At 36.7% G+C, this 12,486-nt stretch overlaps 2 protein-coding genes across 2 annotated transcripts; both read right to left on the reverse strand.

Annotated features, from left to right (window-relative positions):
• Positions 1-621: 621 nt before the first annotated feature.
• cbx8b (chromobox homolog 8b) lies at positions 622-2,983 on the reverse strand. Its single transcript, XM_082189549.1, has 5 exons — positions 2,800-2,983; positions 2,643-2,686; positions 2,325-2,390; positions 2,160-2,226; positions 622-1,945 (listed from the first exon to the last, which is right to left on the reverse strand). Exons 1-5 carry the CDS (start codon positions 2,866-2,868, stop codon positions 1,130-1,132), a joined length of 1,062 nt encoding a protein of 353 aa, XP_082045675.1. The 5' UTR covers positions 2,869-2,983; the 3' UTR covers positions 622-1,129.
• Positions 2,984-8,132: 5,149 nt separating this feature from the next.
• Positions 8,133-12,222, reverse strand: LOC309513728 (E3 SUMO-protein ligase CBX4-like). The gene is made up of 5 exons (XM_082189709.1): positions 12,068-12,222; positions 11,821-11,864; positions 11,273-11,338; positions 10,069-10,135; positions 8,133-9,953 (listed from the first exon to the last, which is right to left on the reverse strand). Exons 1-5 carry the CDS (start codon positions 12,134-12,136, stop codon positions 8,565-8,567), a joined length of 1,635 nt encoding a protein of 544 aa, XP_082045835.1. The 5' UTR covers positions 12,137-12,222; the 3' UTR covers positions 8,133-8,564.
• Between the last annotated feature and the right edge of the window lie 264 nt (positions 12,223-12,486).

A 12,486-nucleotide genomic window follows, 5' to 3' on the forward strand; every position in this document is an offset into this window, starting at 1 on the left:
AACAACCGAGTTAAATCGAAACTAAAAAGATAATTTAGAAGATGCATGGTGTCTATAAACATTGACAAGAGTTTGACCTTTACACTGCAATATCTGAAGGCCCAACAGTGACTGTTTGAAAGCACATTAAATGTTATATAAACCTAAAAGTTTAAACTTTTGTCAAGTGTCACTCATAAAACCATAAAGGCCAAATAAATAAATATATAAAAGGCTATAAAATAAAACCAGTAAGTAATTGTATAACTAAATTAAAGGTTTGGGAATTTTTCAAATATTGCATTTAATGGTAGCCTACTCTGCAAATAAACATTTAAGCATCAGGTTAAAAAAAATAAAAAATAATGTAGGGATAATATGGCCTATATTTTATATATTTTTTTTATATTATCCTCTATATATTTGTAAATATGATTCAGTATGACTCGTTGAGTATGGACATTGGACGTGCGCTTTTCCATTTAAGATGCCATTAAATAACTGTTATTCGCACTTTTTACAGATCTTTAATACTTACAAAATCGCCCAACAAAATATGTAGTATAAATAAAAGTTAATTTAATTCATTACTAAATATTTATGAATACTAATTTGAGATGAAGCAAAAAGAAACAAAAGAAACATGTTCATTATTATTTTACTTTTGAGTTTGAGATGAAAAACAGATTTTTATTTTACACTTTTACATCAGTAAATTGATATGGTTGTTGTACCGTGACACAAGTTTACAAGGTAACTGACAATATAAACTTACACAAAAAAAACGTAAATTACAAGATTTCAAAACGTAATGACAAGACGCAATATGACGCTAAATGTGTAATAGGCTATGTCAACTTTAAGGCAAACATAAATGTTTGAGTTCGTGTGGGACTAACAACTAATATATATATTTATTGTTAACAATTTGTAATTAAAATGTATTTACAGCAAATGATCTAAGAACTCTTGTATGCATTCGGACGCAGTTAGCACTGTTTAACATGTCTAGCATGCAAATCTCTTAAAGCAGCGATTTCACAATAAATACAGATTTCAGTGGGACAGAAAACGGAATAAGATTTTTTTTTATACAATACACAATACTGAATATTTTTGATAATAAAAAGACCTCTGAAATAGGGCAAAATCATCTTTTGTCTTTGAAGAAGCCTTTATCTGTGCTGCTCTCTTTGATCGTTACAGTCAGTAAGTTTGTGGTCACATCGGTAACTAAAACTTTCTCCACATTGCTGAAGGAGGGTCTCCAAGGATCTCCCTCCTCAGGCTCTCCAAAAATGCGTGACACTGGGATTTTGGCGATAAGTGAAGGCTGTCTGCTGGAGGAATCACCATGTTCAAATGTCCTTCGTTCTGAATGATGCTTCAGGTGTTTGTGGTGAAAGAGGCTTGTTTGTGGATTAGTCCTGCTGGAATGCAAATTCCACTCTGGAGAAATGTGCTGGGTACTCCTGCTTGGAACAACTCTGTTTTGTTTGTGTGAATAGGTAGCATCCATGTGCTTGTGAGATATTTTAATTCTCCCAATCATTTCAGAGCATCTCTCTTCATCTTCACCCAAACCCAACTTTGCCATTTTGGAAGGAATGCTTGCCATGGTTTCATCTGCAGCTCTTTTTGCATGCCCTGGATGCAAGGAGCTTGTGTAGCCATCTGTGAACCGTAATTTGGGCTTCCGTCCTCTCTTTTTTGGGGCAAGGGTAAATGCATCAGTGCTGGGTCTTGGTGAGGATGGAGAACGATGCTCCCTTGGTTCTGGAGGTGAATGCCTTACACTCTCCCCTCGGTTGACTGTGCTGGGAGGGAAAATGGTGGGAACCACAGCACGCAGTCCCTCTCTCGATCTAGGGGTTATCACAGGCTCTGGACTGGAATATGCAACATGAATGCCCCTGGATGATTCATTCCTAAATTCATAACACTTTGCCTTTTCTTTAGCTTGGGCCTGCAAAAATATATGATTTTAAAAAAATAAATGCAAAAAAAACAAAAGTATGCCCTTTTTTAATTAAAAAAAAGTGTTATTTATTCATGTATAGGCTATCAAGGCTATCAAATATCAAGGGTTTGAGTGCAAACCCAGTTACATTATACACAATATATATATTTCAACAAAAAAATATGTTCAAAAACAATTTTCATAAATAAATGACATTAACCTTTAGAAGAAAAGTCTTCAGCTTAGGTCCTCTTTTCTTGGGTCCAAATATTTCTCTCTCACGTTCCCTGAATGAAAATACAAAAGCATGTGTGAAAATGTCTGTATTTTTGACCGCCTAATAATATAATTATAATTATTATTAATCTTTATTTATTTATTTTACCGCTCTTCAAAGGCAACGAAAAGGCGCGAGTCTAGGATATTTTCCTCTGGTTCCCAAGTACTGTACCTGTGAGAACAAAAAAAGTTCCACGTGATGACTGTCAATCTCTAGCTGCATTTAAACCACTGCTTTATCGGCCACTAGCAGCAGGGCCAGCTAATGTTGCAGCATGCCATCTGCCAAAACCAGTCTGCAGTAATAACCAGCATGTTAACCTGCCAGCTGATGTATGGCCTTCGCGATATTTTGACAGCCATCGCTGTCACTAAAACGATAGACAGGCACGATAGACAGGATGGGCATGCATGCATTACTCACTTGGGTGACCAGCCCTTCCATTTAACGAGATATTCCATTCGACCCTGTGCGTGCCATCAGACACATTCACATAAAAAAAAGAATTCGTTAGCGTGAGCCGAAGACATGAGCACATATATGCAGGAAAATGTCGATATCACTCTCACTCAACACATACCCGTCGTATTCGTCTCTTGATGATCGACTCGGCCGCGAACACCCTCTCCCCGACAGCCGATAGCTCCATGTTTACCTTCGTCTACCGTTAGCTTGCAGCGAAGCTAGCTGACTGCGAGCGCGAGTCCAGTCCGCCTGCTCTAGCTTCAGAATTCCATACAGCCCATAATACTCTCGTGCACAGCCAGACGTCATCACGTTCTTTAGCATGTTGCCTTAGCACCGCTTGTAGGTGGAAACATTTTGAGGCCGTTCATTGGCTCCGCTGTTGCTAAGTGGCCGGGACTTGCTTCTTAGTGACATACATGCATTCTTGACAAAAAATATGATAAGACCTCCTCGGCTGAGCCTGCCCTGAACAAATACACGTTAAAGTTTAATCGTCAAGACTAGAATACAGGAAAACGTCATCAATGAAACGTCAACTGATAGGCTACAGGATATGTAGGCTAGGCTGTATGAACTCTAATTTGTATTTTCTGAAACAAGCATAATTCATAAGATTTTTCTGTAAATAGCTGTAAATAATAGGCTAATATAATATAGGCTACACCTGTTATGATAGGAAAATGTATGGCATCTTATTTTATTTTTTTACCAATATTCTGCTATTCACAAAACTATTTGACTAATTCCGCAAAAAATGTAATAACAATTCCGCTAAAAAGTCTTCATGACAAACGTCATGTCATTGTTGGGTTATTGATGTGTCCTACTGCAGAGTAATAGCCTAGATTTGTACAAACGAATGATTCTTATGTAGCCTATTAGGCTATAGCCTAAAAGCCTAGTCGGTAATTAAACTGAATCTGTGATATCACCTAAACAATGATCTGAGGCTATTCGTAACACATTATTTGCTCTAGGTCTAGGATGTAGCCTGTTAGATTTTGTTAGCCTATTCTTGATGAAGAAAAACGGACCGCACAGCCTATTCATGTTTATCCCGTAGCCACACGTCTGCTCAAAATTATTCGAATATTTAGATTTGGTCTCCAACTGGCTCTTTCGAAAATAATAATAGGCTAATTATAATAATAATACATAAAATGAATAAATACAAAATAAATTGTGTGATGCTTTTGTGTAAGACATTTAGCTGCCAAATGAGAATCAAAAATCAAATAGATCGAAATAGATTACAGCATACTACTAAACTGCTTGAGTGCAAACCCAGTTAAGTGAATATTATACACTATATATATATATATATATATATATATATATATATATATATATATATATATTTCAACAAAAAAAAGATGTTCAAAAAGATGTTTTAATAAATAAATTACATAACCTTTAGAAGAAAAAAGGTTATACAACTAAACTAATTAATATAGGCCTACTTCTATTTTAGGCTATATTTCGCCTATAAAATACCCCGATTTATTAATAAATGACAATAAAAAACAAAAACAATAATGGTGTAATAATGTATGCTAATAATAATAATTAATAGCTCATAAGATGACAACAAGTCAACAGTAACTTCTGGTAAAGACAACTAAACAACGAAACATTTCATAATTATTATATCTTTATTAGTAGGCCTAAGAGTTACTATGCACTTCTAAAAGTAACCTCTGTATATAGCCTAGTTTCCCTTACATTACGTGAGTCAGGTGTTACTGCATTAACTTTATTTTTAGCTCAAACAATCTCGAAACAACAGCAATAATGTTTTAAGAAAAATAAGATTAATTTATGTTTTTTAGAGATTAAATTTATTTATTTTTTTTAGAGAAAAATATGTAGATAATATAATATTAGGCTATATATTATATAAATGATGTAGCCTATAGGCCTGCATAAAATAAATATAATAATATTGACTTTTTGTGTGTTCCAAATAGCCTATAATTCAATAAAACAATCTAACATAATTATGTTGGTTTAACGAAAAAAAAAGAAAAAAAAAAGATGAATATATAGGCTATAATAAATATGACCTATAATCGTTGAAATATCATACACAGCACATTATTGTCAGATAGACATGTGAAGGAAAAACAGTCTTTTTTTTATTTTTATTACCCACTCGTGGCCAAAAAAATGTTTACCAATCTGATGCTATAGCTAAATTACGTTATTAATAAACAGGCTAATTTCCTGGCTGAATTACATACATTTTCACACTGTAAGCAAGCGTTTAAATGTAGGCTATTTCTTAGAAATAAAATGTGGGCAAAGATAGCCTTATCTTAATCAATAAAGATAATATTGATTGATAACTTGGTGCCCTGCAAAATTAAGCGTTGGACATGCAGTGGTTCATTCGGTGAGTGAAAATGATGTAGAAGGCTATCCGCTGCAAAACAATGAACAGTTTGAACAAGATTTTTGACGATTGTAAAATAATTTTCTCCAAACTAAAATCGAGGCGTTTTCAGTTTTTTTTTTTTGTCTTTATATGCATAAACAGGGCTTATGGTTGATTTTTTTTTTTGCGGAAGATGATTGGTGGTTTGACTACTGCAGTGCAGTGGTTATATCCGTATACGCGATCTCGATCGAGCTGGAAGAATATTATTGGTTCGCTCGTTTCTGGGCAACCAGCATGAGAAATTGTGCACAATTTACAAAGGAAATAGCAATTACCTACTACAATTTTTTTCTGCAGACTTTTTAAGAACATTTTCGATAAAGTAAAAATAAATAATAAATAAAAATATTTAAAAACTAGGTACCTATTCGATAAAACATTTTTTCATCATTACATTGTTTCCCTATTCCCGTTGGATTATTTAGGATACACTAAGACTTCTTAGATATTTAATGGCACCATAGTTATAGGCCTATTTGGGATTTTAAATCGAGAGCTTTCATATTAGTTTACCCAGAGTAAATTCAGGTTGATTGGGACACTTTTCCCCAGTCATCTCAATGGCATATAATTATAAAAAAAGTCGTGCATTTGCTACGGTTTACAACATAGGCTATACGTGCCAAATAAAATTAATCTAAGCATCGCCAGTAAACATGTGGGATAACCTTGTATTAAAAATATTTATTTATTTATTTATTTTAGGTAAATAAAGAAGAAGAAGAAGAAGAAGAAGAAAGTATGTAGTCCAACTGCAGTTATAGTTTATTCTGCAGATTATTTTATGTTTACAAGCGTCCTAAAGACGACATGTAATCTATTAGATTAGATCATATTATTTTTTTTAAAGTGATTAACATAGGAAGGCTATTTTAAACCTAAGCCAATCTTTCAATGACCACAAGCAGTTAAAGGGTCCATATCTCAACCACAGCTTTAGAACGCTTCTTTTCTCATGATCAAATCACTTTATTTTAATAAAGCGATCTGTGGCAATTTCTACCACAGCTTTCAGAACATTTCTGTGTCCCCTCTCATTATCCAACGCTTTATTTTATTTTATGTGCCCATAAATAGCCTAATGTTTAACTCAAATAATTTGTATTACTTTATTATTTCAAAATAATATGTTCAAAGCATATTTTAAATAACCTTGTGAAATTAACAATAGACAAAATGCGCTGTAAAGCTGAATTCATAAACTGATCGCAAATAAAGTGGATGGACCAAAGGAAGCCATTTTATAACCGCAGCGAAAGCAGCTTTATCTCAGACGGTGCAGCATGAGGAAATGGTTGATTCCGTTTCATTGCTTTTCCGAAGCCCATCTTTGACAAATTTGACGGTTAACCAACCTCTGCTTCATTTTTGGATGGACAAATAGCTCATCCACGAGCCCATCCAAGCAGTCTTGCCGTGAGAAAGAGACGTTTGCTGTCCGCCATGTTAGCGCTGACACACACACAAAAAAGAGTCTGGTTTTATACATCAGGCTGTTCAAAGCTTTACAAGCTCCATGATAGCAAGCGAAAGCTACCACGAAGCCTATCATAATTAATATTCTAATATTCTAGCCTACGGTGTGTTTTACCGATAAACCTTTGACGATAGGCTATTCTTGTCGGGGTTGTATGGACCGTCTTGCGCATAAAGAAAGTTTATAAAGAAATAAGGCTAGCATATTATTATATTTGGAGGACATAAAATATAAAGTCTATAGCCTATTCTATCTCTAAAAGCGACATTCATTCACATTCTAGAATGCTTTATGGGGGTTACATATAGGCTAAAGACTACTGCCTAAATGCCTGTTAAATGTTAATTGTTGAAATGTCAGCGCTGTTTTAACTACTTTTTCTGAGAGCCGCGGTAAACCCATTTATTATAATCCTTTTTGCGTTGTCTGTCTTACCACTGATCTCAAAATGTGTGCTGAAAAGACTTACAGGAGCAAATATGCTATTACACCTTACCGATTTCATGGAATTAGATTGTAAGCAACAGTGTCCGATCCGATTGTAAGAGGTGTTTTATTATTTTATTGTCATTATTTTGACAACCTGAGGTTCTCGCCACATGGCTTGAGTAAAATGCTGTCTAGGCTAATCATTCACTGGGCTCAACCGTAAACCTTATCTGAACAAAAATGGAAAATGCATTCGAAGGCGCGATGAAAGTTTCCTTGCTTTCCCTGGTCTGCTTTTAGTGCCTGATAGCGCAAGGAATTTCTTTGTATGGTTGTTTAGAGGGAATAGGCTATCCATCATGAAAACAGATTTCAGTTTTCTTAGATAGCCTATTCCTGTTTAGCTATGTTTCTTGTAGCAAGTTGAAACATATGACATCTCTTTAACAAAAATGAATCCAGCGACAAAATTCTTGACAGCCCTAATGTTTTAAATTGGATGATTTACCTGATCTCGATAATGTCCACATGTAGGCTAAGGGTATAGCCTACAGTAGGCGACATAAGCTTAACGCAAAATTTTACACTATAAAGTCATACTGTACTTTTTTTTGGGGGGGGTTTTAAGTTAGGCCTTGTCTAAAACTTAGCTTCGAAAAGCGAGACAATACTGCTGCCATGCAGCACTCCAAAAGACGTGCCTAATTTTCAGCGGATGATATATCATGCTCTGTAGGCTAACTGTATGCGGAATTGCCATGTTTCTTTTTATTGAATCAATTAAATGTGACACTAGGCGAACCCCGTCAGCTAATAATAATAATAATAATAAACATGAGTTACACTTAAAACATGAGTTACTCCAAAACATAACAGAAGTCTTAGGTGTCATTCACCTCCATGCTCATCTGTGCTGTTCAGGAGTTGTGCAAAGTTCATTCTGATATTGATATCTTATGCATTTACATGATAGTAATGATGCTTTGCTATCTCTCACATGGCCTATCTGTTAGCTCGTCTCACATCAGTGCAAATGGAACTTCTCTTTTCATCACACACCTGCTTGCAGTAAAAGCAAAGACTGAGATCTTACTCAAAAACATAAAATAAAACTTTTAATATGCTTAGACAAACCTTAATAACACATTTCAATTGACATTTTTTAAAACAAGGACTATAAAATACAGATCAGTAGAAAACATTTCTCAGTATTACATGTGTAGCAAGTGCTCCTCCTTGTATTTAAGCCTTCTGAAATAATGGCACTTCAAATAGCTTTGAGCTAATATGAAACAAGCTATTAACAGAAAAACCTGTTTAGTTTATTTGTTCTATCCCTATCATGGAATAGTTCAATGTGTGAATTTGAAAATTAATTAATTTTTTTGAATGCAGTCTGAAACTATCAAAACTTTACACTAGATTGTTTCAAAATATTCAGGCAAGTTTGAGGACTTGATGATTAAACATGCTTTACATTTTTTTTTACAAATTCACAGTAAATAGTCAGTAGTCTTTATAGACTTTATATCCATCATATATTCCTAAACTTAACATACTCCTTGAATGTCACTGTGAGGCAGTTCGCTGTGACATCAGTGATTATTATATTCCCCAGAAAAGGTGTAAAGCTTGGAACAGATTTTTTCATTTCTATCTCTACTTGTCCTGGTGTGGACACCACTTCTTTCCCAGTTGCAATATATTTTCCAATCTGAGAATGTGTAGAAATGTTTCTCTCTTCTCTCGACCTTACACAGCTGAGGTCTATGGGTTCCTCTTGGTTGAAGTCCAGGATTTCAAAGTCATGTACGCCAGAGTGCTTATGGTCACTGAAGTCTGTGGTGCCATTGCAAGAGTGAGATAAGTCAGTATTTGGAGCACTTATACTCTGAGAACTTAAGAACCTCTTAGCCTCCCCGCTACCACTGTCTGCCTCAGAGCAGCAACGCTTTTGAGGGAAGGTTGGTGGACCATATTGGGTAGATTGGGTGCCTCTTTGATCATTCATCTCAAAAGGCAATGGAGTCAGACTGGTTTTGGTTGTCAGTTTCAAGGGTTGTTCATCAGATGCATGCTCTCCGGTGCTGCCAGGCTTCTTTGAGTTGTTTGGTTCAAACACAACGGAGCATGCTTTTTTAGGATTGTCTTCTCTACAAGATGATAGTCCATTGGAAAACCTCAAACAGGCAGACTCAGCTTTACTGTCCTTTTTTATCACTTTTACAAGACTTTGCTTCTTTGTGTGCTTTATCTTCTCTGTACACTCATCTGTTCCACAGGACTTACAGTCCTGTGCTTGCCTTTTTTTCTCAGCATCAGCCATTCCCTTCTTAATTTTAGCTGTCTGTGTGCCATTTTCCATGTACTTGCTCATGACAATGACAATGCGCCCGTTTTTATTCTTGTTCTTCACAATCTTCAGTTTGCTGCTTATTCCATTGGCAGGTGCTGTGTCCTCCTTTGCATTGTTTGCAGTCACGTTTAAGTCATCTCTACCATTTAGTTTAGAAAGGTTTTTCAACTCCATTGTAATATTCCTCACCTTACTGAGGCACCCAGAATCCTTATCTTGAACCCATTTCTGCTGTAGAGCTGGAGATAAATTCCATTCCTTGTCAGTCAACTCAGGAACTTTGGTCTCTCTGAGCCTCTGATACAGGGAGTCATACATTTTAGGGTTTGGTTGATAGTGGTGGTGTTTCTTGCTGTTGAGCTGGTAGTAGTGCTTCTTTTTACCATTTGTTCGTGCATTTCCCTGCTTGTCTTTTGGGTTGGGCTGGTAGGGATGGTGCTTCTTACTGTTAAGCTGGTATTGCTGGCTTTGAACCAGGTCTGAAGTTGCTTTGGGTTGGTTATCCTCATCCTGAGACACACCCTGAAGGTCTGTAAGAACACTGGATCTTCGGGCAAATGATGGTACCTTGGAAATTAGACAAATGAACAATGAGCTTTACAGTACAAACAAGTATTGGTGTGACTTTCACAGAAGTTAATTGGGTACATTGTGTTCGTGACATGATTGTAAGTAATATTACCTGCAGGAGAAGATGTTTTGGTTTTGGCCCTCGTTTGCGATAACCCATTAGCTGCTCTTGTCTCTCCCTGAATAGAAAAGGGTTTTAGATTATACAAAGTCATGATAGAAAGAAACACATGACACAAATATATTTAACTTTTGATTTATTCAGACCATTGTCCCATTATGGGACATGTCAATGACTGTTTTGTGTATTATTTAAATATGCACTTAATTTGCCCACCAGTGGCATTACATAAAATTTGATTACATAAAATAAAGAACATTCTGTGTTGCGTCAGACAGCACACACACCTTGTTTACTAATTTGGTGGACAATCCCAGTTAGAAAGAAAGGGTAAACAAAAAAGAAAACCAGAAAGATGACAAAACTCATGAATAAATTATTATATTAATAATACTGCTATTTGACGGGTTATTTGACAGGCTTTTCTGGCTTATATTATTTATTTATTTTATCTCAAACTACGTCCATGAGCTGTAAAGAAATGGGCCATTAGCTATTTTCCCATCGACCTTCTATAAAACAATATTGCAAAAACCTAATTAGACGACCTAGAACGATTTTATACTCAAGGGGCGCGTGCAATTACTCCAAACAGAATTCCTTGTCACGAGGGAGACCGCTAATGGTGCACGCAGATGCCAGTCAAAGGGGATGAATACCCGACAAAAATGTGTGCGGAATTTCGAGGAGGCGTGAATGCGCATGTAGCCACGAAAAACTGCCCATTTGTAATGCAAAATACAGTAAATTAGAGTGTGTATACACCTCGGCTGTAAGCTTTTTGGTTTAGGGCATCTGGAGATGTCTAAAAGCGAAATCTGTCAGCCCCAGACGAAATGAATAATAGTAGGCTACAATATTGAAACAGCGGTGGCCTACGTTTGTTTATGATAAATGGTTCCACAAGGATTGCAAGGCGTCTCAAATGATCACATTTTCTGGCCACGTCTATGTAAACATCCTTTAATGGCTGTGCTCTGACCGTGGCAATTCAGTCACACAATTCATAGCCTATGTAATTGCGCGCCTGCGCACAAGTTCTCTCCCGCTCTTGTGTGCTCCCCCTTCTGTCACCGAGAGAGAAAGTGAAAAAGAATGAGCACGAGCGCAGCGGTAGTGAAAGCATCTTCCCTCCTTTTCCCCTTTCGGCTGTACAAGGTCAGAGCGTCAAGCCAAGGCTGCATCTATGTCTCACCGGTTTTGGAAAGCGACGAGAAGTCTCGGGTCCAGAATATTTTCCTCTGGCTCCCACGTGTTATATCTATAGAAAGAAGAAAGGAGGTGGAGAGCGAGGGAAGAGGGGGAGAGCAGAGAAGCATGAATATCACCAGCTCTCTCAACCGAACTATCTAACGTGGTGGCTGTCATCTGAACGACTAACTAACAGGAGGCACTATAGGAGGCACTAACAAGGTCCTGTTGAACGATCCGATAAAAAAAATATTAAGTAAAAAATAGCCTACTGATAACTGTTTGGTAGCCTACTGTTAGTATAATATCGTTTTAAAATATACGATTATTTTGCATTACAGAACCCCATTTCTACAGCATTAAGCTTAAATATGAAACAATATTATTAACCATAAAAAACATTATTTATTATTTACCCCCCCCCCCTCTCTCTCTCTCTCTCTCTCTCTCTCTCTTACACTCACGCACGCACACACACACACACACACACACACACACACACACACATTGAAATAGCACAGCAAGCAAGTGACATCTTGAAAGGAAACTTACTTGGGAGACCAGCCTCTCCACTTGACTAGGTACTCAAACCTTCCCTGCAAATATCACAAAAACAAAGCCAATTACTATTGGAAATTGCTGTAAATATAATAAATAAAACATTTATACTATTATTCCGAGTTTCAGAAACAAATCCATACTCTTGTGGTCTCGATTTTAAAATACAAACATTACTTGCACGTTTAATACGCTTACAACATGAACAATGTGAAGAGTGTGTTAAGAGAAAACCGTAAACCTTTCTAATGCGTTTCTTTTCGATGCTTTCCACCGCGAAGACGTGCTCACCCGCGGCGGGCAGCTCCATTTTCAGCGCGCGCTGTAATACTTCTCAATGCGCGCGCGATTGCTTCTCAAGTGAGACTCAGTTTTAACTCAGATGAGCTGTACAACGTACTTCATGCAAATAGCTATGGGCTTGACGTCACACAGGAGGGGCGGTGTAGAGGCTGGTCAGCCCTGTGCCGCGGGTTTAGCGAACGAATGAAGAGTCGTTAGCAACCCTTCAGGTCCGGGGCGAGAATTCTTCCTTCATGACGTGAAGTAGGAAACAATCGTGGCAATTAAACCATTTTTTAAAGCAAGTTTGATTGCTTCACATTTAGCAGTTTCGGGTGACTGACAGGCTAAATCATTATCAGCATCTGAAATGTTTTT

This window comes from Leuciscus leuciscus (assembly GCF_965113295.1).
Source record: "Leuciscus leuciscus genome assembly, chromosome: 14".
NCBI lineage: Eukaryota > Metazoa > Chordata > Actinopteri > Cypriniformes > Leuciscidae > Leuciscus > Leuciscus leuciscus.